The sequence below is a fragment of the Diabrotica undecimpunctata genome, chromosome 2 (assembly GCF_040954645.1).
Source record: "Diabrotica undecimpunctata isolate CICGRU chromosome 2, icDiaUnde3, whole genome shotgun sequence".
Lineage (NCBI taxonomy): Eukaryota > Metazoa > Arthropoda > Insecta > Coleoptera > Chrysomelidae > Diabrotica > Diabrotica undecimpunctata.
This window is the reverse complement of record NC_092804.1, coordinates 59,914,461-59,942,427: the sequence shown is the minus strand read 5'-3', so window position 1 is coordinate 59,942,427 and position 27,967 is coordinate 59,914,461. Positions and strand designations below refer to the sequence as shown.

General features: G+C 33.1%; 2 protein-coding genes across 5 annotated transcripts in view; both read left to right on the top strand.

Annotated features, from left to right (window-relative positions):
* Nucleotides 1–22,402, top strand: part of LOC140434618 (ubiquitin carboxyl-terminal hydrolase 32-like) — a 186,110-nt gene extending 163,708 nt beyond the window's left edge. For all 4 annotated transcript variants that reach the window (XM_072523009.1, XM_072523011.1, XM_072523010.1 and 1 more), the window contains 4 exons: nucleotides 2,522–2,707; nucleotides 2,764–3,261; nucleotides 6,623–7,132; nucleotides 13,131–22,402. In XM_072523009.1, coding sequence (XP_072379110.1) covers nucleotides 2,522–2,707; nucleotides 2,764–3,261; nucleotides 6,623–7,132; nucleotides 13,131–13,217 — 1,281 coding nt within the window. In that variant the 3' untranslated portion in view covers nucleotides 13,218–22,402. The remainder of the gene's footprint in view (nucleotides 1–2,521; nucleotides 2,708–2,763; nucleotides 3,262–6,622; nucleotides 7,133–13,130) is intronic.
* Nucleotides 22,403–24,508: 2,106 nt separating this feature from the next.
* Nucleotides 24,509–24,940, top strand: LOC140433699 (protein FAM200A-like). Its single transcript, XM_072521677.1, has one exon. It carries the CDS (start codon nucleotides 24,509–24,511, stop codon nucleotides 24,938–24,940), a length of 432 nt encoding a protein of 143 aa, XP_072377778.1.
* Nucleotides 24,941–27,967: the final 3,027 nt, after the last annotated feature.

Below are 27,967 nucleotides of genomic sequence, written 5' to 3'. Positions count from 1 at the left end.
ATTTTTAACTTCTTCTTCTTTTTATGTAGACACGACTCTGTCTGTTTATCAATGTGCCGACAGTAAGTTGTCGTTCCATCGTTTTCGTGGTCTTCCAACTGATCGTCTTCTTACTCTACTCTATCTTGCCAGCTTTACTACTCTATTTGTTGTCATTCGGCTTATATGATCGTCCCATTCTGCTCTTTTGTTTCTTACCCAGTTGTCGATGTTCCCCACCTTGCATCTACGTCGTATATCTGTACTTTTAGCTCTGTTCCATAGTGTCTTACCATCAATTTTTCTGTGTTTTCATCTCTGCTGTTTCTAACACTCTTTTTGTCCTCTCTGTGTCATTCCGTGTTTCTGCCGCGTATTCTGATGACTGTTTTGTAAATTCTGCCTTTCAGTTCTTTCCTTTTTATTTTTATTTCCCCATATTGTTTCATTCAGGCAGCCTGCGGCTCTGTTTGCTGTGTTCACTTGATCTTCCACTTTAGTTTCGAGCTTTTCGTAGCTAGATAATGTGATGCATAGATATTTAAACTCTATCACTTGTTCTATTATCTGACCTTTCAGCTCCAATTTACATCTTAGTAAATTTTCTGTTGTAACTCTATGCATTTTGTCTTTTTTGGGTAAAGTATCATGTTAAATTTTCTTTCGGTTATATTAAATTGGTGCAGCATACGTTGTAAATCATCTTCACTTTGAGAGTAGTATTGCGTCGTCCGCTTAGCAGATTATTTTAAGTTGTTTTTCTCTCATTTGGTATTCTTTCTTAGTTCTTACTTTTTTTATTAATTCATCTATAATAGGTTGAACAATAGAGGACTCAGGAGATCTCCCTGTCTTATCCCATTGTCAGCTTCAATAGGGTCGGTTAGTTCTTCTTCTACTTTTACTTTTTTTGTGTTGTTTTGGTAGATAGTTTCGATCGTTTTTGATTATTCCTAGAGGTATATCTCTTGCGTACAATAAGTGGATAACGTCCTTTAATTTAACCCGGTCAAATGCCTGCTTAAGGTCCACGAAACATAGATATGCCGGTTTATTGTATTCTAATGATTTCTCTTGCACTTGCTTCATTATAAATATAGCGTCGGTGCATGATCTTCCCGACCTAAAACCTTGTTGTTCTTCTGCTAGTGTTATAGTTTCATTCCGTTTATTTGTTATCACTTTGGTTGATAATTTCAGTGTTGTGTTTAATAAATTAATTCCTACTTAATTTTCTGTGTCCGATTTGTTTCCATTTTTGAAGAGATATATTAGAATGCTTTATGTCCATTCTTGAGGAATTCTGTTTTGTTCTATTATTATTTTGATTAGTTTTAATAGTTGTTTGATCAGATCTCGTCATCCGTAACTTAGGAGTTCGTTCGGTATTCTGTCCTCTGCTGCTGATTTTCTATTTTTTAATTTCTTTAACGCTTCCTTTACCTCTTTCTCCTCGATACTTATTTCTTCGTTTGTCGTCACCTCTGCTGTTGGTGGTTCATTGTCGTCACCTTTGGCAAATGGGAATCGAAAGTAGTCTACCCATGTTTTCTTCTGAATGTGTTTCGTTTTTATTAGTTCGTTCGTCTCTTTTCTTTGTCCTCTGATCATTCTCCGTGTTTTTAACTTATGTAACTTAATATTAAATTTTGTCATCAATACCTACAACTAAATGCTTTTCAATATTTTCGGTCTTGCCTCACATTTGTTGCCAAAATTCAAAACCTAAATTTCTTGCCATAGATTTTGAAGATTAAACTTTATTAATACATTTTAATGATCTCATGATAATTATAAAAAATGGCAAAAATCGCGAAACGTTTATTGATTTAATACTGTTATAGAAACTGACAATTGCGGCAAAATGCAGAAATTGCATTAAAAAGCTGCACTCTGCATCTTAAAGTTTTTTACTTTTGCCGATAGGACACTCTGATCAAAAGATATCGAATTTTTTCCGTCGAATTGATACAAATTATATTTAAAATTGTAAAAATAAAAAAACATTGTATAAGAAAATACTTGGTTCTCCCTATTTTTTTGTATTTATGTCTATTTTGCAGCAAGGTTAATAAATTAAAACAGTTTTAACCAGTCGTATCTTACAGAAAATTTAATTGTCGCTATTTTAATTTTGTACCACTTTGCTTCAAAATGAATTGTTTTAAAGTTATAAGCAAGGAAACTACAAAAAATAGATGTTTTTAGTAATTTTTAAATATTTAAATTTTTTTATTGATGTTCCTGACCTGCTTGAGAGGGAGGATAAGTCAATTATTATTACTGAAGTTATCACACAATTTTTTTTGGTCTAGACTGGTCTTTTGTCAAAACAGATCCGCCCTGGTCTAGCAGACTACCAAATTATTAGAGTTAGTGCAATCTTTTTCTCAATAGTGATAATGAATTTTTTTTAGTGATTTAATAATTACGTCATAGTTAAGTTACCCAAAAAAATGATTAATTTCAATTTTATGGTTCAAAAATTAGTTGCGACTTTAGACGTGCATTGTGTATTAAAATGCATATTTTATTTTTTTAGACGTGGTTGGAGCACGAATCAGTAGTCACATGTAGAAAGTTACACGCTGAACCAATCGACCTGGACTATTGTCTCAGAGCTTTTACGTCAGAAGAGAGGTTGGAAACTAAGTATCATTGTAGTAGTTGCCAAGATCATCAACCGGCAACTAAAAAGATGCAAATTTGGAGGTTACCGCCAATACTTGTAAGTTTTATATTGTACAAGATATATATATGTATAACTAACATACTTGCTTTTAGATAATACATCTAAAACGATTCGTTTTTGTCAACAACAAATGGGTAAAAACTCAAAAAGTCGTCAACTTCCCCTTCAAGAATTTTGACCCCACATCATATCTGGCCTCTGTTCCACAGGAAACTATTTTGAGGCACCGACAACTTTTAGCAAAGAAGAGTGAAGAACTGGAAAAATCGACTGACAGCCAACCGGAAAGGATACTCGAGGAAAACGAAGAAGGCAGCAGTGAAACAAAGTGCAACGTAGATGATAAGTGTAAAGGGAAGTGTGTTAAAGACGCTAACTCTCCGTTGGAAAGTTGTAAATTGCTAAATGATAGTGATAAAGGAAAGGGAAATAAATTAGCTGACAGAAACAGTAAAGTGAGGGCGAGGTTAGAATCTACTAGTTTAATTAAAACGCCGATTATTGACGAGCATTTGAAAGATTATCACAGGCATCAACTAAAGCCTGGTCAAGACGCATTTGACTTGAAGTATCAACTCTACGCTGCAGTGGTAAGCGCAAAATAAATATTTAATATAAAGGATATATAATAAAGAATGAATATTATTTTATTTGAAGATACAGTAGACTCCCTCTATAACGAGAACTGAAATGACAGACTAATTACCTCGTTATAAGCCGATCTCGGTATATCAGACAATCATAATACTGTGCATACATATGAATCTGTAGTTTTCTAAACCATTAACTTCCTATGGTGAAGCCATTAGGAGCAATATTAGATGCTAATAAATATTGTTTGAATGGCGTTTTTGAAAAAAAAGTTATTTACTTTTATTGTCAATGAAATATATTTAAACATAAAAGAGTTGTTTACTTTTATTATCAATGATATACGTTAAAACAAAAAAGCTGTACTTATATTTTTTTCCAACTACATAATGTATAAATCGTATTTTCAAGGATAACATAAACTATTGCTTCTGCAATTTTAAGAACTCTGTCATTTTTAACTACTTTAAATGGTCCAGTATCATTCTATCATATATTTTCTAAAGATGTAAAACAGTTGTATTTATTCATTGTAAAGAAGTTTATTGCGGGCTGCAGTTAAGTTTATTGAGGGGCTGCTTGAAAAGGTATTTATTTATAGCCACGACCGGACTAAAATCGTAAAAAACACGTTTTTGGGCCTTATTTTCTCTCGTTATAATCAAATTTGCCTCGCTATAGACGGTTATAGTTCAATAGAAATTTCACGGGACATCTACTGTATCTCGTTATAAGCGAAACCTCGTAATAACCGTGTTCGTTATAGAGGGAGTATAGCGAAGCATATTAATATAGTAATAGATTCTGTAGTATAGATTGTCATAGTGATAAAAATAATTCAGTAACCTGTTTTGCATAAACATAATGGGAATATTTTTTTATTGAAAGTAATTAACAATAAACTTCATAAAAAGAGTTTTTAGTAAAGGTCGGCTATAATGTAGAAAAAAATATTTTGTTATGGTCATGTTCGGTCGAGTTTTCTTTCTGTATGTTTGTACAATTGTTCCTCTCTATATATTCTTGTTCAAGATAATTTTATGATACACACAGCTTAGCGCGTGGTCAGACGGTGTGTTTTTTTGTTATCAGCAGTGGCACTTCCGCGTTAATCAGAAATCGTAGCATGTCTACTTTCGCTGAATGATACAGTACTGTGCGAATTAATGGAATCATAGGCTGTTTTAATGAAAAAAGAGTTTATTTAGAAAAAAATTATGTTTTGACAAAACATCATTTAGTAGGAACTATGTACCCTTTTGGCTGTAATTACTTGTTTTACCCGTTTTGGCATATATTCTATGAGCTTCTGACAGTTCCCAGATATCCATTTATTTCGAAACCACACCTGAATAACCGCTTCTATCATTTTTATTTTTTTGTAGTATAGTCGATTATTTGCAGTCTAGGTTTACAAATGGCCCATACATTTTCAATGGGGTTGAGGTCTGGCGAATTGCCGGGCCAATATAAAACATTTATCTTCGTACTTTAGAAAAATTCCATCATTTGCTATGACTTGTGACAGGGAGCAGAATTCTGTTGAAGAGTCGCTCCTTCTTGGGGCTTACATTTTTGGAGTTTTGTGTCCAAACGTTGTTCCAACATGGATTTATATTTTTGGCTGTTGATCATGCCTTCGATTGGTACCAAAGATCCAACCTCCGTGTATGAAAAACATCCCCAATACATTTTTTTACTGGGTGTACGGTTTGATCAATATGAGATGGTGTAACGTTTTCATTGTCGGACTTCCTGATGAATTTCGACCGCTGTCCCTGAACTATAAAGTGAGTTTCATGTGTAAATAGGACTTTTCTCCATTCATCTACGGTTCAATTAGAGTATTTTGTTGGACCACAATAGGCTTTGTTTCTTTATTCGTTCAGTTAGAAGCTGTCTATCTGGACGCATTGCTCTTCTACCATTCTCCAAAAGTCTTTTCCGAACAGTTGCGTCATAAATCACTATACCTGATGCTGCTGGATCTAATTGGAGCTCTTGTCTTGTTTTTCTTGGGTCTAATTTGCTCGTTCGAAGTAAAAATCTTTCATCTGCTGGTGTTGTTTTTCTCTTTCTTCCGCATTTTCTTAGCCTTTTCACGTCCATTGATCCCGTTTCTCCTTTACGCTTTAAAATCTTGCCTACTACCCCCTGACTTAATCCACACGTTTTTGTGATTTCTCTTTGCGGCATAGAAGTGTGTTCAGTTAACGTTATAATCTTTTCACTCTTCCTAGGCGTAATATCCGTGATGGAATTACACGAAACAAACTCACTAATTAACGAAAACCATACAAAATAGTACAAAACAACACAAACTTAGTGGTAAATGTCCTAAAACACCCTCAAATAAAAGTCAGAGATGTTTTCAATGCTTGGTCAGTTGTAAATGTCTGGACAGTGATGCCAACTGTGAATATTGAAGAATGTCACAATGATTCCATTAATTCGCCCAATACTGTATTTGCAATTCTGTTCGGATGTTCACGTGATTCAAATGTTTATTGTCTTAACGGAACTTGTGTTGGAATTGAAAATATTATACCTGTCGTCATAGTTATTTGGTGTCTTACTATATTTGGAGGCGGTACGCTGAGTGTGGTAAAGGGTCTGTTGAGGTCGTTGTGCAGAGTTTGGTTGTTGATACACCAAGGAGCGTTTGCTACAGTTCTGAGCACTTTCGATAGAAATGATTATTTTTAATGGAGGTCAAGACATTTCAAAACGTACTGTTACTGGATTTCGTCCACTTTTTCGTTTTGTTGCGTACGCCAGTGAATAGTAGAGCTAAATGACCAGTGGAATATGTTATTGTCGTGTTCTCTGGGACGGTTTTGTCGGTTTAAGAATCCTGATAATTAAAAATTTTTTTTTGGACCAATCTTTGTATTAGTCTAGTTTATTTCACGGATTTTGTCCGATGATTTGAAAAAGATTCCTGCAAAACAGAGTCTTGGTCTTCTGAAAAAGCCACCAAACGTCAAGTACGTTATAGACGAACCTATAGTACGTTACAGACGAAGTAAGATGAACACTTCATTGAGTAAGATGTGGGCTGCCTTTTTGATTTTTCTCTCTGATGTATGTTTCTTTCATGATTATTAATACATCTTTAGATTGTGGTCTGTGCTCGTTGTCCCATTTATGTTTGCATATCTGGGATCTGTTGAAGTCTCTGTTTTTGATGTATGATGTATGATTTTTGATGTAAGAAAACAGTTTCAGAACTCCTTTAAAACCATTTTATTTATTTTAGTGTACATATACTTTAGTTTTTTTATTATATTTTTTATACATTATATGCTCGTGTATCATTCTAGTAATCAATAATAAATCTTAACGGTCTAATATTTTTAGTGTCATTCTGGAATGCTTAATGGTGGACATTATATTTCCTACGCGTGTAATCCCAATGGCCATTGGTACTGCTACAATGACAGTTCATGCCGAGAAGTACTTCCGGATCCCGAAATAAATAGCAATAAATCGACGCTCTCTCTGAGCTCAAATACCTCCAGTAAACCCTCTTGCACACCTTTGGCTAAAAGAAAAAATATTAGAAAACTCAGTTCTGGTAGTACAGCATCGGAAGATCTTGAAAAGAAAGAAGGTAATGTTAATATGAGTTCGACTGAAACCTTGAGTAGTTCCAGATCGAACTCAGTGGGTTCGGTGGATAAGTTAGGAACGAACGTGGACAGCTACAATGAAAAATTACTATCGGAGTCTCCATACAGTAGTAGAAAATCCCTGAATAATTATAAATGTCCCTATCGGGATGTAAAAGTGCCCAAGATCGACACTAGTACTGCTTATATTCTGTTCTACGAGAGATCAGGATTAGACTATGATCCATATTTACCAAAGGTAAGTGTATAACTTTTACTTTTAGTGTATAACTTTTAAGCAAATTAAGTTGTTTTTACTGTCTTTGTATTTGTAATTATCTTGCAAGTGAATTTAGTCAGTACTGGCTGTGTAATTGAACCCTATCAAAGTACCTACTTTAAAAGTTACTTTTATTAGATTTTAGATTATCACCAAGAATTAAAAAATATATTTCTATCTTTTTAGCAGACCGTTAAATATCAGAAGATAAAATTCAAACATTTCGGATAAAGTTGAAGCAACAATTTTAAGAAAAACATTTAGTAAACCATCCAATAATTTTAAACATTAGCGTGTCGCTAATATCCTCCTCTAACTTTTCATAGATTTTCTTATGTATTTAAGCTAGTACTTTTAAAGTATGACTCATGAGGCTCAGTGTTCGATAGTTAGAGCACTCTTTTGCTATTTGTTTTTTACGGGTGGTTATAAACGCTGTTTACGGAATAGACGAAGGCAATCCTTCTAAATGGTGAAAGAGTAAACAATGTTAGATATACCGACGACACCATGGTGATAGCAGATAGTTTAGAGGGACTTCAGAGGCTAATAGACAGAATAAATGAGTACAGTCAACAGTACGGACTAAACATTAATACCCACAAAACGAAACAAATGATTATCAGCAAGAAGAATATAAATGGGGCTCATCTTTACATTAATGGGACGCAGATAGAGCGAGTAAAACAGTATTGCTACCTGGGAACTATTATAAACGAACAGTGGAGCAATGTACAGGAAATTAAGTGCCGCATAGGAAAGGCAAGAACGGTCTTTAACAAAATGAGCGCCATCTTCAAAAGTCACAACATCTCCCTAGATACAAAAATGAGACATTTGAGATGCTATGTTTTCTCTGTGTTGTTGTACGGGGCGGAGGCATGGACGCTTACAGACACCACTATTAAAAAACTTGAAGCATTTGAGATGTGGCTTTATAGAAGAATGCTGAGAATATCATGGACAGCAAGGATCACGAACAAGGAAGTTCTAGAAAAAATGAAGAAGGAACCAGAGATTGTGTTTACGATCAAACGCATAAAATTGCAATATCTGGGACACGTTATGAGAAATCAGCACCGTTACTCCCTGCTGCAGTCTATATTGCAAGGTAAAGTCAAAGGTAAGCGAGGACCCGGTAGAAGGAGAATATCATGGCTGCGGAATTTAAGAACATGGTTTAAGAAAACCTCAACGGAGCTGTTTCGAGCCGCAGCGAGCAAGGTCATGATTGCCAATATGATTTCCAACATCCGAAACGGATAGGAACCAGAAGAAGAAGATAAAGTTCTACAGGTAATTCGTCTAATCCTGCTGCCTTAATATCTCTCTTATTAACTGAGAAGATTATCTAATTATCTCTCTTATTAGGTTATATCTCTTGGTTAGTAACTATTTCATTTTCAAGACGGTGGCTCGTGGTATTTCTAAACGGCATCTTATTTCTTTTGCTTACGTTAACCATGTACCAAGGTACTTTTATTGTCCTTCTTTTTCTGTAATTGTATTAGAGATTGTTAAGAGTTCATTATTGTTGTTTGTATGATTTGTCGTGATGTTCATAAATTTTTTTTTAAATTCATCTCTATGCCATAAATAGTACATACATGATTTAGATGTTCTATCATATTTTGTAAATCTTTTAAATTATTTGCAATTATAACCGTATCGTTAGCTGAGCGTGAGGAAAGTGTCTTCATTAATTCGATATTTTGAAAGAGAGCGTGAGATAATGGAGGTCCACTAATACCAGTAACTGAAGTTACCATTTTGTGGTGTGCTAAAGCAGCCACTATACTACTCGCGAAGTTGATCGTAGTTCAGTGAGTACGAGAGTGTAGACAGGTACTTCATGCGACTTCGCCTCGCTTCGTTCTACTTCCGTTCTGTGTCGGTTTTTCGCGTCCAAGTCAAAGGATCCGAAGTTCGAATACGAAGTGTCACACTACATTATTCGACTTCACGAGTATGTAGTGTCACTTCTCCTCGATTAACTTCACTTCTACACTTCGTCCGAAGAACTTCGATCGAGAGTGTAGACGGCGTTTTAGATTTAAAGATGTTTATTGCCAGCACTATTTCACAAGCTAGCAAGAATAATGAATTCGTGAAAAACTTACCTTCAAAATGGAAGTATTTTTAAAAATACTGTTGTCCCACGTGTTTTTTTATTATTTAAGTGTTAGGCACTTAAACGCCGTGTACCATAATTAAATGGCCCAAACCACATCACTAATAAGTTTATTTTATGACATGTATTAATAAGTATCACGAGAGCTTTAAGAGGTAGTAAAGCATTGGTCGTTATGAACATTTTGTCAAGCGTCACTTTATTGTGTAGATAAATTTAATAATATAAATATTATTTGCCATTTTTGTCTGAACAGATGAATTTATGGGCGTTGATCCGTATGGTCCACCCTTAACCTAGTTTCAATTTAGTATAAGTTTTATACTTAGTAAAAACCTACATGCATAAAAATTACAAATCTCAGCTTGCATCAATGACATCATGGCACGCAAGCGCAAAGTAAGTAAGCAACGATTTAACTGACCAACTAAAAAACAATATTGTGGTGGATGCTTTGGATGGATAGCGGCAATTCACAACTCAACGTAACTTTCGTAACTTCGAAATTGCTGACACTTAACACAAAAAAATGTTTACTTATTTAGAAAAAACAACGGAGTATTAAAAATAGTTCAATTCTAACAATTCTTCAGTAGTTCCGGACAACTTATTTCTGGATTAAGTGAGCCTAATGTAATTGATTTAGACAATGCCCCTTAACAATTCCGAAATATTGAATAAAAATAACGACTTTGTATAAACATTATATAATGGTTGAAAAATGACAGTCATCAAGTTTTATGTCACCCATCATACCACTGACAGTTTAATCCCATCGAATATATATGGGGAATGACAAATCAATTTCCATTACAGAAGTATAGCGGAATTGTGTATACAAGTGTGAAGAATTAATTGAAGATTGGTGGTTTCGTGAAAATAAAATAAACGAAATAAGCCCAATCATAATAACAATCAACGGTGGCGACAGCTATGACGATAATATTGTGCAAAATGACGACTAAATAATTTTAGTGAGTGCGATTTATTTGAAATCGAAACTATATCCTTGGTAAATTTGTAAACAACAACAAAAAAAATAGATTGTATATATAATTGTGGTGCTATCGACGGATCCTAAAAATATTATGGGTTTTGCACACTTCCAATGAAGATTTTCTTAAAACAATGAATTCAGAACGCCTGCCCACAAACATCATAAAGAAGAGAAAAACAGAATACTTGGGCCATATAATTAGAGGACCCAACTACTAAGAAACTTTCAGGACTGCTTAATATTAGACTGCCACAGAATGGTGTGGTGCCACAGAACAATCAAATATCACAATTGTAGAAAGTGACTCATGTTTTAATTATTTTTTGTAGGCCAGTAAAATTGAACGTTTACCCTATAAAAAAATATTTTGTTCCGGCAAAAGGAGAAAATTTAATTATTATTTAATAATCAAATTAGATGATTATTGCAGAATCTGTTTAATCTATTAAAAATTGACAAAAACCTTCTTCTTCTGACTGATCAGAGAATATGCGTTGAAATAGAAGAGATCTCATTTTATATGAAATCAATTTCAATAATTTGACTGGTCTATTTTTAAACTGTTCACATGTTTTGGCAAAGATTTAGGTTCTAAGAAAAATGTAACGTTGTCAGCGTGTATGATTCAACTTGAAGTTATCTGTAACATTGTAGTTAATATAGTCTGCACAATATCCCTTCTATCAACAGCAATATTTTGATTTAGCACCAGAATAGTTATTATTTGCTTCTTGTTCATATTAATCTTTGGTTCGACCTTCAAGGAAGCGTGATATAATTTTTCAAACATTATTATTGCATCATCCATATGATCGGCTATATGGACGATGTCATCTGCAAATCTCAAATGACTGAGCTTCAGATGTGCCTTCTTACAAGTATGTTCTAAAAGCGTCGTGAATAGCTTTGGAGAGACTGTCTCCTTGCCGTACTCCTCGCTGTATACAGAATTTATTTGTTTTTTGTTATATTATATATGTTGATAGTCTTACGCTAGCTGTGGCATTTTGGTAGATATATTTGATTATGTTAGTGTAGCCATGGTCTATTCGGCATTCGGCTTTTACGTTTACTTTTTGTGAATTGTGAGTAATTTGGTTTAATTCAATTTGGTTACAAATAATAAATATGACGGACAGTAGTATAGTGAACGGTGTATCAAAAAGAAACGTCAAAATTTAATAGGCGAAGAAAAAACTATGATTGGAAATGTATTTAAAGGATTTCGAGCCAGAGAACAAAATATGAATGTAAGCGATGTAATTGCATTATGTAGTATTTTGACAAAAGTTTCCGAAGCTAGTGTGTACAGAGTAATTACAACAGACGATGAAACAAACGATAATAATACTTCGAAGGTTGAGACAAGAGGAAGGAAATAAATAAAATTGGATGATACAACCAAACGTACAGTACATGAATTTTATTTCAAAAAGGAATTACTAACTATAAAAAAATTGCTTCTTCTCTTCCATCTAATGAAAATATTCCAAAAATATCAAGACGTGTTTTGTTACGTACTTTTATGTGAAATGAAATTTAAAGGTATTTCAAGAGAAAGAGGAAGAGGAATAGTACTCCTATTAAAAAATAAGAAATTATTTTATGGCGCAAAAAGTATCTGAAACAAATAGCAGAATTTCGAAGATATGGAAAAAACATGTACAGATGAAATATGGTCAAATGAAGGACATACTGTGACAAAAATATGGCAGGATTTAAATATGAAAAGCAAACGACAAGCTTTCCTAACTGGTTTGTCGACAGGTTTAAAAGCCCCATCCAGAAAGGGAAAACGCTTTATTATTAGCCATATTGGTAGCGACTCAGGATTTGTTGAAGGAGGTTTAAATGCATTTGTTTCTAAAAAGACTAGAGATTACCATGAGTAAATGGATGCATCATTATGAAAAATGGGTTTCAGATATTCTGTTAAAAATCGAGCCAGGATCTGTTATTGTTATGGATAACGCTTCATATCACTGCCAGCGTATAGAAGTTATCAACCACTAAATGAAAAAAAGCGGAGATTTGCTTAATAAAAACATTAAATTCGATGAACCAATTTTGAAAATCGAGTTACTAAACTTAGCACGGTGTCATTAAGATAAATATATTAAATATGTAGTAGATGAAATGGCGGGAGAACGAAGCATAATTGTATTTCGAAAATAATTTTTATGGCAATCAATTCGTTCTAAAATCCTGAATATTTTTTTAATAAAAACCACATACCTCTGACTCGCTGATTTCCTTTCCCCGCAAACCGGCAAAGGTCTACATTAAAAATATTGTCATTTTCTGCAATTTTGATACTGTGCTGTGGAATAATTATTTCGCACAGAAGCCGATAGAGAAAGGTTTCAGGAAATTGTAAACATGATGACTGCCAACGTCTGAATACGGACACGACACCTAAATAAAAAGAGACATATTATTGACTATAGGGTGCATTGAGGCCTTATTAAATATATCACATATATTGTTTGTAGAAGGTTGAGCTGCTGAAGAAGTAGTAGAGACTAAAAGCTAGCCTTCTACGGTCATTACCTACTGAAAAATACCAACCTAAATACAATAATTATTTGTACACATGGTCAGTTGATTCTTTGCTTATTTACTTAATCCGTCATCCGTATAAATTCACGAAATATACTTTAGACTTTAGATGATGTATCTGCTTGAAATTCCAACACTGTATATCATATAATGTATAAATGACTTGCAGTAATTTAAAAACCAAAGTTACATAGACATTTTTATAAAATGTTAAATCTTAAGTTAATAAATTGATTTTTATCAAAATGTGCTATAAGCTTTTATTGATTTAATTCTTAATATATTTTTAGGTCGTTCCCAATGGCAAGGAAATGCCTCTTGACGACCTCGATGAAACTGACTCGGAGTTACGAAAACAAATATGTTCAATCCAGTAGCGAAAGAATTTATGAAGCGAAGGTCTGCTAGTTCAATATGTTGATTTGTTTTTGGGTCAGCGATTAGTTCCCAACTTGTACTAAATATTTTATTTTCTGTAAATATTTCGTTGTCTTTAAGAAATTATTTATTATTTATAATATCGTATTCAATACATTGCTGGATAGTCATAACTATATGTACTTTTTGTAAAGAAAATCTTGCAATCAAAATTGTCTTCTGGATTTTTGTACTCTTGCGCAACAGTGCACTAACGTTTTGTATTTAAACTACCGAACTATAATATTCATTTTTAAAATGTGTTTTACTACTTAATTTCTGCTTTTGGAAACAAATGAGATTTAAAATGTTGTGATATTTTGTATAAAATTCTCAAAAAAGTAGATTTTGTGAGTTCGGGAACTAGATTAACTGGCCGTTTTAGTTAATTGGGTTTTATTGTTGGTTTTATTTGGTTTTTATCTTAGTAAAGAGCTTTACTAAAACATTGAAACCATTACTTAAACATACCAGTGCAAATATTACAAAATATTGAGTCTTACTTATTACATAAATCTTGACAAGTACATGGTAGGAGGTGTTTTAGTTAACGACTTCGTTAAATAACTATCTTGTATTCGAATAACCAAGTATCCCATGATTTTCAAGCAATTATTTATCCTTAAATGCGTCTTTACATTCCGTATTATATAGCCGTTGAATCGAAGATCCTAGACCAATCTCGTTGTGTATATCTTACGTTGGTTTTCTGATTAAAAATTCCATTCTAACGCTGTTCTTAAACTACATTCATTTTACGAATTCCCAACTGTCAACAAACGCACATGAAAGCCAAACAGGATCGTATACTGAAGTGTATCATATGATTTTTTAAAAAATTTACTTTTGAAACTATTAGTGTAAGAATTTCTTGAAATTTAATCATTGTGAGCAAAATTTAATGTTCCATTAAAAAAATGTGCTAAAATATTATGTGCATTAACTGAGAGATACACAACAAAGTGAACATTTTGAATAAAGTAGCATTGTCATAAGTTTATCAAAGCATAAAAACATACCATTTTTTACTTCTGCCCAGATGAGCTCAATCGGATTGAGCTCACAATGGTATGGGGGCAGCCTTAACGCTACAATGATATATTTATTATATTGTTCCTTATGTTCCTTAACGATAGCCAGCAGTTGCACTTTTAACATGGAGTCCTCAAATCCCATATTTTTTTATTGCAGCCACGTTTGGATGTCAGCTTTTTTCAGAGTTTTTTCACTAAGTCAATACTTTTTGAGTTATTTGCGAGTGAATATGTTCATTTTTCAGCAACAAAAAAACAAGATTTTTGACGGTTTTTGCAAATAACTTAAAAAATAAATATTTTATCGAAAAAATATTCTTAGCAAAAATATAGCTTATAAAATAGCCAAAAAATGGTGTACGTATAAAGCCAGAAGCACATTTGTAGCTAATGAAAAGTAGGTTCTTATTCTTCAAATTCCAAACCGAATATTTCAACGTGAAAGAATAAAAAAACAGGCACTTTCCCCGATAACTAGTTTTCCCCAAAAAGTGCTTCATTTTTCGATTAATATTCGATATAATATTCGTAATATTCGATTTGAAATTTGAATTACTTTTCATTAGCTACAACTCTGCTTTTACTGGGTCTACAGACTTCATATAGATATAAGTACATCATTTTTTTTAACTTTTTTATAAGCTATATTTTTGCTAAGAATATGTTTTTCGATAAAATACTTACTTTTTGAGCTATTTGCGGAAAACCGTCTAAAAACGTGGCTTTTTAATTGAAAAATGAACATACTCACTTGCAAATAACTCGATAAGTATTTGAATTTGTGTAAAAACTGTATAAAATAAAAGTTGCTTAGAATTAGCCAGTTTATTCTCTTCTGGGCTTATTTTGAACGCATGTTTTTTCACACCAGAGAAGGGGTAAAACTTACCCCCATCGCAAAAGCACGCATCGGCACAATATTACTTTTTTTCTTTACCGTTAGCTATGAATATGCCAAATTTCATGTCAATCCAAGCGGTTCTTTAATATTTACAGCAAGAACCGTGATTAAATGGACTAAAAAGGAAATAAAACTTTTTGAAACATCAATAAATTAAAATATTGGTTTCTCTTACCTTTATTAAAGTGATTACCGCAAGCTATTTTTAGTTTTGATTAACAAATACTTTGTTTGTGGATACTAAAAGTTCACACACTATAAAACTTAAAACTAAATACTTAAAGTAGATTCTAAAATATAACACGACCAGTAAATAACTTAGCAATAACTATAACATATAACACAATATATTAACTTAAAAACCAAGACGCTACAATTTGAATTTAAACAGACTGACAAGTTTGGACCTGTAAAATGAGAATCCGTCTGGCTTAAGGCAATAAATTATATTTAATAGCCTCTTGGCGAATGAGAGGGCGAATATCAACAAGTGGGTTTGTTTACAGTTGGGAATTTGCGGAACGAATTGATTAATACATCACCGTCGGCGATCGAGAAGACTGTGGCACCTTGGCTAATACCTTGATATAGGATGTCAGACTTACGACAGTTTAACACCGGTACAGAATCACGAAATATAATATAATAATAAATAAAGACATTTAAAGTTCCGAACTGAAATGACCCATCTCTAATACTCTAATAAGTCGATGTTCTAGGGGGATTGTACCGGCCATAGGGAAAACAATGTGTTTTCCCTATGGGAAGGACAATAGAAAGAGAGAAAGCGATCGATCAATGTGTTGGAGAGAGATAGCATGACATTGCGGATGACGGTGGTCCCATTACGGAAATCTGCACATGGTCGCTATTTTTCATTAACTGTGTCACATCGGGGCTCGAGTCAACCATCATTGGATATGGTGTACCCCGGGGAGCAAAATTTGGTAAAGAACCATTATAGAAGGCGCATCAAAAATATATCTTCTTCTTTGAACTTTTAACGTCACGATCCGATAAAGTTCAAAGAAGAAGAGTTATTTTTGGTGCACCTTGTACAAAAATTCTTTATCAAATTTGGCCCCCCGTGGCGACCCCTATCTAATGATGTTTTCATTATCCGATGTGACGACGATAATGAAAAAGAAAAATTTCTATCTGTGTATGTTTCCATACGTCAATAATAGCTGCCATGTGCAGATTTCCATAATGCGTAAAGCATCATCCACCGGTCGATAGAGGTCGCAATGTTATGCTATCTCTCTTCAAAACATTGATCGATCTCTCTCTGTAACACATTGTTCTCCCCCTATGCCCGGTATAATTTCCCTAGAATATCTACTCTAATAATATTGCTTCATTTACAGTTGGTTCTTTATATTTGCATGTCAAACAAATAAATTTAAATTATTGTAACTATCTATTACTTTTTTTTAGTAATACTTGACATTTTTTCAATTGTACCTCTTTGATTTATAATATATCGTTTTTATAGTTTTTTCGCATTTACGGTATAATATATTGTATACTTTTTACTGCATTTAATTTAGAAAGAATATATAAAGATCACCACAATTGGCATTTGCTGTACCTACTAATTTAAACTTGCTCACTTGATGAACAGAGTATCCTGAATATTTACTGATCTTTATCACCGGGTGATATGTCAATTTCCTTCCAGATATTCTACGTCGAGATTATAATCAGCACACGTTTTAAAAACGCTAAATATGTTCAATTATTTTTAATATTTATCGATATAAATAATGAAGTAGTATTAGTTTTCAGTTTGGTAAAGCTCTTTTCTATTTTGTTACATTTCTTAGATTTAAAATGAACTGTTAGTTATTTTTATACGTGCCACAAAAGTGGAATTATCCTTTTAGTTTAGTATGATTAATTTAGAAAAGGTTTTAGTCTTAAGCCTGACCGATCGAAAAAATTAAAAATATAATAACCTCCGAAATTATAAATGCAAACAAATAAAAGGCATACTTAAAACGATACGCAGACTTTTACTACGAGCAATATATAAAAACATGTGCAGTAATTTTCTTCAAAGCTCTTCTACTTTTTTTCTTTTCGAAATCAGTACTTCGGATTTCCATTTGTACAGCCACCATTTTATGTTCTTAGGCTACGAGCTATATCTGATCTTTCCGCACATGGTGGGATAGCTTGTATTGGCTCTTTTGAATAATACCAACTTTACAACGTCTTATTGAGTATCATTAATACTTTATTCTGATTTGAATATAATGCAAGCAATAAAATGTTTATTTTTTATTACTTCTTTGTTTAACACATATTGTACTTAACCCTTTCAATCACTCTACAAGGAATAACACAAATAAAAATCTGAAACTTGTCCTTTGCTTTGTCCTTGAGCCTTTTTTGATTACTTTTTTAAAGATTTGACATCATAGAATTTGGCTATAGCCCTTTTAGTTTTTAATTTATTGAATGTCCTACAAAGTGGACAAAATTACTTTAAGTTGTCACAGTAAAGCCTTAAGAAAAAGTTAAAACCTGAAATATATTGAATTATCACAAAACGAAATACAAAATTATATAATTTGTTATGATATATATGAAAGCAGTTCCTTTCTTTGAACATACAGAGATATACCTTACACTGTTGACACATAGTAAAAGATTTTTTGGAGCATATATTCATCATACCCAGTCTCCCTGGAAGGATGTGATTCACTTCGGATTTGAACATATTGAACGCTACATTCATTTCCGTTTGAGAGGTGTTCTCGTTTTGGTGGTTCTGTATGCTGTTACAAATATTCTGCAACAGTTTGTCGAAATTTCCAGAGATCAAGAGTTAAGGTATTCCGAGATATTCAGCTTAAGCTGTATATTCTATCTATAAATTAGCCACTGTCATGTCAACGGCATGTATAATCTAACCGATAGTCCATTTTCTAGAGCGAGCTTACGATTTATGTATACTAAGCAAAAAATCAAGCTTATTAACTCCTCCTATGTTTTGGTTATAACACCTGGCAGCTTCAGGTTGGAGTAGATTAATATACTGTTTTTTTTTGTCATATTTGGCAATTGCCCAGTTGTCTTATACCACAAAGTTAGAAGCAAAAATCACTGGTTTATTATCAAACCTTTTCGTGATAACCACTTCGTCTTTACTTTCAACTGTATCACAAGTACCTCTTCCACCCTTTTTTCATGTATTTATGGGTTTTTAGTGAAGATTTAGCAACTCTGCCAACAGCAAAAATATTTTCAATTGAGAAACTGGAAAATATTATATGTACTAAAATAATTATTGAAATACAGTCCATGGTTTGTTTTTTTCTGCGATTCTCTCAGCTAGCTGCATTACTGTTGCAACTCCTGCACTAAACTTAATATGTTCCTCAATTATCTTGGTATTTGCTCCTTGGTAAATTATAAAGTCATACACTAAACCAATATACCGCAAGAACAAATATTTTTATTCGTTTCACAATTTGTGTCGTGAAGTACGATTGTTCTTTCTGAAGATAAAAAGATACAAAGTTTATGAAAACGCTAAGTGTATATTTAAATAAAAAAGCATAACTGATTCAGCTTCTACTTAGAATCAAACCAATTTTATATATATTTCAGTTTTTAATTCTACTTGTAAATAAATTAATCACAAATTTGCAGGTTTTTGGAGGACCTTTCGCGCGAAGCTGTAGTAATTAACTTTGTCATTGGTATTGCGTTTGCTCATAGGTGACACCATCATTCATTAATAAGTAAATATACGTGTAAGTCCTTTTACAGGAAACGTGTGATTTCGGAGTATTAAATGCCACTATTCGGCAATATGATGCTTAAATAATTTGAGTCTTCATAGGAGGATGCTGTGACTGAAAGGGTTAACGACGTATTATCATTATTATTTGCGGCCTAAATAATCCACTAACAGTTTTTCTTGGCTAAATATCGATCAATTTTAGTGTGTATCAATTATTTGATCAGAAAATACATATTTAAATGATTTCATGTTAAACTGTGTTTGTTTAAAGAAGATTATTTCAGTTAAAGATTAAATTTTTAGTTTGCATTTGCGTATCTTTGAATTTAATTTTTTATAATTTCTTTTATTCACTTTGTTTGCTTTTGTTTTAATTATTTGGTGACTGTGATCAGTTTAACAGTTCTTCTCGGCTAAATATCGATTAATTTTAAACTGATTACAATTACTAAATAATTAAAACAAAAGCACACAAAGTGAATAAAACAAATTATAACGAATTAAATTAACGATTCGCAAATGCAAACTAAAAATTTAACCTTTAACTGAAAGAATCTTCCTTAAACAAACACATTTTAACATCAAATCATTTAAATATATATTTTCTGATCAAAAAATTACTGGAAATAAAACCTTATAGGATAGCTCAAACTGCTCTCAACATCAGACGGGAGAAATACCAAAGGTTCATAGAGGAATCCATGAGCGACTCATGTACGAGAATGTGTTGCTTGTTGAACCCTGCTTTGTGAACTACGAGTATGTGTAAAACAACTAACCAGTCGGTTACTTCGATATTCGAAAAACAAGCACTTTTATATAAGAAAATTATTGCAGAAAAATTACAGATTGTTTTATAAATACTAGTATGCATACCGTTTAGTAAACTGCAATCAAAAATGCATAAAACCGTACTATTTGCTATATTTTTTTCATTTTCGATCGGTTGTTTCTTTAAAGATCTATTTATGTCCTCATTAAGTTATAAACAAGAGTTATTGTGATTAAGTAAACGAAAAAGCCTATGCCTATTGTATAAATAAAATTTATTTTTTAAAAGCATATAGGAGAAATTTTCTTTGTTTCTTGATAGCACAAGAGGCAATTTTCTATTACGATGTCCAAAAGTAAGAAAACATTTAAATGATCGTTTGTGTAAAAAATATTTATAATAATAGACAGTATGTGTAACACTTACTAATAAAACGTGTAATTGGTTATCGTATCACGAACATCTGTCATGTAACATCACCAATGTGTAAAATATTGCCATATTGTTGACCTTTTTCTTTAAATATAGGGCTGATTTTCTATATGATTGTGTACTTACCGTGAAATGTGCAATGCTTTCCAATTGGACTGTTAGTTTTTATTGTAGTTTTATTCGATGCTCTGCAGATTTTTCCTCATATGTTCCAGGATTTTATATTTGAAAAATTTTAGGTACAGAGGTGTTTCTAGAATATATTTGGCTGATATAATTCAATATCCGATGTTTAGCTGAAATTACGTTGACTTATGCTACATTTGTAAAACAGTAGAATAAAGAAGTAATAAGAGGCTGGATAGTAAAGTTTTTGCCTGTTAGCGAAAGCGATACTTTATACCCTCGAATCATTTGTATTTATTAACACAATACAATATCCTCTAGTATTAATACATTTCATCCAGTGGTTTTTAAGTGATATTACTTTCTTTGTATTGTTCCTCTGGAAGTGCTGCAAACTACTCATTTATAGCCACAACGGGATTTTAATTGAACTAAAAACTTTGACCACCGAGGCAGGCAGGTCTTTATTTTTCGGCATAGATGGAAATCGAAGGGAACCAAGTTTGAAGAATAAGGTGGATGTTCTAGCACTTCATACTGCACATTCCTCAATTTTCCAATTGCCAAGACTATTTTTTGGGTAGGTACATTGCCTTGATAGAATTTTTTTCTCTTTTAAGCTGAATCTGTTTTCACATTGACTTTTCTCGTCGATGGCACGGTCTTGTGCTTCATTGGAGATGAAAAATAATCATAAATTACCAAGTGTGGTATTAAATAACGAGACTGATGTCCAAAACATTTAATTTCATACATATTTACTCATCGCCCTTAATATATACCCCTCCCCTATACCTGCAATACTCCATGTGAATTTTTCATCATTTAAAACAATATGGTGGAAGTCTTATTCTGTCCGTTGCGACTGAAGTGAATAAGACGTGAGGTCCAATAATGGAATACTGTACGTCGCTCCTCTTGATAATTGATGCCGAATTTTTACTTATTCTTTCGCAACTTACAATAATGCTTTCTGAAATTTAGAGTCGCTGTATACGTTGAATAAAAGTGTTAACTAAGTGTGCTTATTTTTCTGTCAGTTCTCCTTCGACTTGCAGTCGAAGATGTAGGTATCTTTTATGTTATAGATATATTTTAAGCAAATTTCTTTTGATTCAAATATTTTTATCTCTACTATAATTGAATAGTTAACTAATGTCTCTAAATTCGAACTAATGAATATTTCTGTATTATTATTATTATTAGTTGATTCTTGCAGCTTTCTAGTTTAATTCGTATTTTAAATTCATTTAAATGGTCTAATTGGGAGTTAACATCTCTTCCTAGATATATATTGCTATATACATTGAATGCTATTATTAACTATCTCTAGTTGCCCGGTTTTTGTACTTTACTCTTGGCCGATGACAAGAATTTTCGTTTTTGTGTGGTCCAGTCTCATTCCGGCATTATATCTGCAGATGCCCTTCGTATTCTTTCAAGACGACAGTAGGATTCACTGATTGAATTATAGGAAATAAGTACCGGACCAAGAATATAAAATTTGTTGGACCTGTATGTGTATTGTAATTAAGATAATCACGTTTTGGTTTTTTCAGCTTTTCAATGGTCACTTTGATGTAATGTATATGCTTATGTATATACCCTAACAACGGTATCGAAATAACAGTCATAGTAAAATCAGTAATAATAAAAAATATATCCTAATCTATATCCTTACGACTTACGAGAACAGTAATTGAAAATTACTCTTAACACATTAAAACTTGATCCCTTTTGAATTAGGTGCTTTTATAATCGATCGATTTTATTTAGAATACTATCAAGATAAATAAATGAACAATTGTTTTTGTAGATTACAAGTTTATTTGAACTGGCGTGGCTGAAGTTGCCTCTCGTACTATTTTCGTAGACATGCCAAAGATATTTAAAAAAGAATTTGCTTTTTTAAAAACGAGATATATGTGAGATAGTGTGATCTTGTCGGAATATTTATAATTTAATATAAGTTGTGTACATTTCCTAGTCTGATATTTTGATTCCATTACTTTGTAAGGTATTTTTAATATGTTATATTTGACACGAGTTATTCCATTTATGTATATGTACATTATATACAGTCAGTTATGTATGGTGCCATTTCTAAATAAAGCTTGTACATTGTTTTCTGTGTTTTATTTCATAGGACTGTTGGGGACTGTACAAAAATAGGTTGTTTGTAGTGAATAGGACCTTAGATTTTTTATAGAAATATTTCCGGATGATTGTTTATACCTAGAAATTGTGCTCAATTAAACTTTCCATCAAAAGTTTCTTGTGCAATTGGTAAAAACATTTCCAGACGTAGAGATACCACATCGACTATAAACAGATCCAGATAGTACTGACAGATCCAGACTGTAATAGGTAAACGATGAGAATATGATTTTATTGGTAAAAGCACATTTATCAAAATAAGATAAGCTGATACTTTTGCGCAATACTAAATGTGTTTTAGGAATTGTAGAACTTATATTACTTAAAAGAGATTAATATCAAGTGATCTGTATTAAATTGAGAACCTTTTTCTGGCAGATCCGCTTGGGTTTTTTATAATAAAAATTTTAAGAATATGACCCGAATTTGCATTCTACCTAAATGCAAATGAAGCGATCTATATAAATAAAAATGAATTGAAAAAGAAATGAAAAGAAAAGAAATGTTTGTAGCGCATAACTTCAGAACGACTACACCAAATTAGATAATTCTTTTTTTTTGTTATGTTTTTTATTATCAGGAGAAGGTTTATGTAACAGATAATTTTCAAAAATTATACTGAAAGACGTAAAAACAGTTTTTCTGTAATTTTAAATCAAAATATAACTAATAGATGGCGCCATACTATGACTAACAAAGGAAGCTATGATTAACAAAGTAAATGTTAGTATTGATAGATTGACGCATATGTGTCTATATTCTTTGGCTAGTATTTGGTATTGCGGCTCCCAATAATAACGATGAAGTTTTAAAATATATGGGAAGAAATGACAATAAGGCGGTTTGGGGAATCTCCATTTTCCATACACAAACGGCATCATACTGTAGTTCAGTGGTTCTCAACCTGGGGGGCGCGCCCTCCTGGGTGGGCGTGAGAGAATTTCAGGGGAGGCGTGAGGGTACAAAGAAAAAAAAATTAAAAAATACATATTTTGTTAAAAAACAAAATATTTTGTATTTCGTATTTTTTTTTGTTTAGAAATATTTCTTTATTTAAACCTAATTAAAATCGTTTTACTCAAACACACAACCTGAGTTAAACACGACAGTCTTGTGTATGGCAACATCGTAGGAGCGCAAAGTATATTTACCAACACTGTATTGCAAGCACTCCTGGTTCCAGTTCAGTGACTCCGTCTCACGCGTCAGTCTCAGTCGACAGCGTCTGTGTGCTGTTTGTAGCAATCAGTGTAATCGTTATTTAATAACAGAGTGATTGTTTGTGAATTATTTAATAGTGTTGTGTAACAGCTTTAAAAATGGCTAAGTCACTTCCAAAGAAAAGATTGTATTCAGACGATTCTATCAAGTATGTTTTTACCTTTATGGAGAAAAACGGCAGTTATTTACCTCAGTATGTCAACTGCCATGCTGTTCTTATTAATGATGCAATGCGCCCCGGACGTTTGGAACGGCATCTAATTACAAACCATTCTTGTTTGAAAGAGAAGGGCCCAGAATTTTTTATTGCCAAAAAAAGCAGCCTAAAACGTATGAAACTTGACTCTACTGCAAATTTTCGTGTTGAAAATGAGAAAGCTGTGGAAGCATCATACAAAATAGTACTTTTGATAGTTAAAGACAAGAAACTACATACTATTCGTGAGTCACTAATTAAACCTTGTTTACTTACTGCTTGTAGTACCGTACTTAGTGAAGACAGTTGTAGGAAAGTAGAAAAAATTTCTCTCTCAAACGACACAGTAAAACGTAGAATTGATGACATGGCTCTGGATTTGAAAAATCAACTATTGCAAAAATTAAAAGGTTCACCGTTTTTTTCTTTGCAGTGTGACGAAACAACTGATATTTCAAAGCATGCACAGTTATTGTTTTACTGTCGATTTATTGAAAAAAAAACGGTTCCTAGAGGAAATATTGTTTTCAACATCTCTTGAAACAACAACTAAAGCCATTGACATATAGTCTGCTCTTGAAGATTTTTTAGTAATCAATGAACTTCCATGGGAGAAAGTAATGGGCATATGTACTGATGGGACCAAAGCCATGACAGGATGTCGATCTGGATTTATGGAATTGGCAAAAAGAAGAACCCTAGGATAATTGGTTCTCACTGCATTATTCACAGACAATCTTTAGCTAGTCAGACTTTACCTGAACCTCTCAACGTCACATTAAACTTAGCAATTAAAATAGTTAACCACATCAAATCCAGCGTATTAAATACTAGGCTCTTTCAGGCACTATGTCAAGAACTGAATAGTGATCAGGAAACCCTCCTGTTTCACACAGAAGTCCGGTGGTTATCCAAAGGAAATATGCTTGCAAGATTATTCAATTTAAAGTCAGAAGTTGAAATTTTGTTAATGACTTCAAAACAAGAAAATCTTCACAGAAGATTTACAGATGATAAAAATATCTTTTACTTGGCTTATTTGTCTGACTTTTTGAGACAATGTCCTGAATCTGAAGCTTCAAGACCGTAAAAACCTCTTAAACACTTATGATGCAATTAAGGGGTTTATAGAAAAAATATCGCTTTGGTAACGCCGCCTTCACAGTTCCAAGCCACACTTTTCCTCTTTTCCTAAACTGAACGACCTCCTTTATGATATTCAAACCCTTCCACTACATCTAGCTTCGGATTTGAAAGACGTCATATCACGGAATTTGGAAGAACTGAAAAATCAAATTCGAAAGTACTTTCCAGATGTTAGCTTCGGAAACTGGAAATTTAAGTTAACAAAAGATCCTTTTCATATCGAAGTTGACATTCTTCCAGTTAAACTTCAAGAGCAGGCAATTGACCTAAAATGTGATTCACAAGCAAAAGCAGATTTTGCAAACATGGACTTTAAGGAATTTTGATTAACCTACTTTCCTGTTTTCATCCACATCTCTTTCCGAATCTGGTTTTTCTGCATTGTCGTATATAAAATCAAAATACCCTTCAAGGCTGGACGTTGAAAGTGACTTGAGGTGTGCTCTGACACAGTTTCAACCGAATATCGAAAAACTTGTCAAGAACAGACAATGCCAACCCTCTCATTGAAAGTTCAAAAACACTCATATAAGACTTTCCAACTTTATATGCTTATTTGATTTTTTGATTATTCTTTTTCTCAAATAAATAAACAATGTTAAGTTTAATGAGACATCAAATAAACTTTCGTATTTAAATATATCTGGATTTTTATTTTGCATCCCAGCTTTTGCTAACGTAGAGTTAGCGTCGTCAGTTTTACAATTTCACTGCTCTAACTTGAACCAAACAATTATTGACTGGAGGGGAGGCGTGAGCTATCTTCAGTGTTTAAAGGAAGCGCCAGTGCTAAAAGGTTGAGAACCGCTGCTGTAGTTAATTAAGCTATTCACCTGGTGAATGGACAACGAATTTAGTTCATTAAAGAAAAATCAACGCAAAGAGCTTAACTATCACCAAAGACAACGTTTAAATATTACCTTTTCTTAAACGGAGACTTGACAACTATATATTGTTAGATAGATTTTAAGTTCAGCGATAAGTCAGAAACTAATAATTAAAATAAAGTAGAATAAAATACATTAAGATAGAATAAAATGGAATTAAATAGAGTAAAATAAAACGGAATAAAATGATGTTAAATAAAATTAAAATAGAATAACTAGAATAAAATAAAATTAAGACGTTAATGGACAGTGCGTCAAATTTATAAGCAAGCGTTGTGACGCTATATCGATGCTTAAAGGGTAAAACGTATAATACGCCACTTTTTGTAAAACAGACTTTATATACCAATAGATTCAGTGAATTTTTCTATGTATGTACAAAGGGTATTTAGGCTGTTTGAATTACTTTTTTTGTCGTATTAAACATTTTATTTTTGGGATGGTTTTGAAAGCAACTATGCCTTATGCGCCAAATTTTAATACAAAAAAATATTTTCTGTTACAACATCCAAAACAAGAAACAAATTGAGATCTATTTTATATAAAACTAAACCTAACAATGAACATGAAAAAATAAGAATTGTATTTATAAAATACCTCGTGAATTAGTTTTGTTTAGGTGAAACATCAAGGCCATTAAATGTTACAATAAGTGAACATCAATCCTATATTAAAAATAGAGAATTTGATAGATCTCAAATATGTTAACACGCATGGGATAATGAACATACGGTTCAATGGAACGATTTAAGTACCTATAGTACTAAAAGAAACAGATAGTAAAAAGGGAAAATCAAAGAAACGGCTCTAATTATGCTAAATGAGACCAATTATGTCGCAAATTCCTCGGCAATATGCAGTAGGATCTGGTTACCCACATTAAAAGAGGAAGTTAATAAAAGGAAAATACCACTATTTGTAAGTCAGTAACATGTCGAGTATAGGTAAGGTGGGGTAATTGGATCATGATTTTACAACTGTATTTATGTACATATTTTGCCCAACATTTTTGAATTAATATTGCTACGTCTTTTTGTCCTGCTTTGTTAGCTCCTGACATAAAAACTTTGTAGTTAGTGGCCTCCCACTAACTGCAGTTTCCTTGTCTGGGAATCACAGGGGCAATGTCAACATGTCCCATTGCAGCTCTAGAGGCGATGCTGAACCTTCATCCTAGTTGGCCACCTGAAAATCTTAGAAGAAATTCCATTGGATTCTAAGGACATGCTGACAGATGCTATGCCAGTCAAATTCGACTTTGAAACACCCTTTGAAGTGGTCATAAAAAACCACCAAATGGGTGAAGAAATTGAACCAAAAGTGGAAGAAGGTTCACTCGTATAGTATACGGATGGATCTAAGATAGATGAAAGGGCAGGAGTGGGAGTTACTGGGTCCAATTTCAGGCTATCTAAATCTCTTGGAAACGCCCCAACTATCTTCCAAGCAGAAATACATGCTATAGACATAAGTGTCCAAGAATGTCTCAACTGAGACACCCGTAGGGCAAAAGTCCTTATTTTATCAGACAGCCAAGCCGCCTTAAAGGCTCTAAAGTCATTTACATATGAGTCGAAGTTGGTTTGGGACTGTAAACAATCTCTCAAGAAGCTGGCGGAACGCAACAATGTAACTGTGATGTGGGTGCCAGGTCACAAGGGAATTGCAGGAAATGAGGAAGCTGACAGCCTCGCAAAAGAAGGAGCTAATACCCCATTCCAGGGTCCGGAACCCTTCTGTGGACTATCGAAAAGCCACATCAGAGAAGAACTCCGTACCTGGGAACTCAATCAACTATCATATTGGTCTAATACACCAGGACAAAGGCAAGCAAAAAGGCTCATAAAAGTGTCGCCTACTGCAACAAACCGCCTTCTCGAAATGAGTAAAAAAGATATCAAAATGGTCACTGGCCTTCTCACTGGTCACTGCCCTCTGAGATATCATCTCAAAAAGATGGGCAAATCAGATAGTGAGAACTGTCGTTTCTGTCACAATGAAAAAGAAACGGCAGAACATATAGTATGCAACTGCGTAGCACTGTTCTGCAAAAGACTAAAATTCCTAGGAGAGGTCAGTCTGGC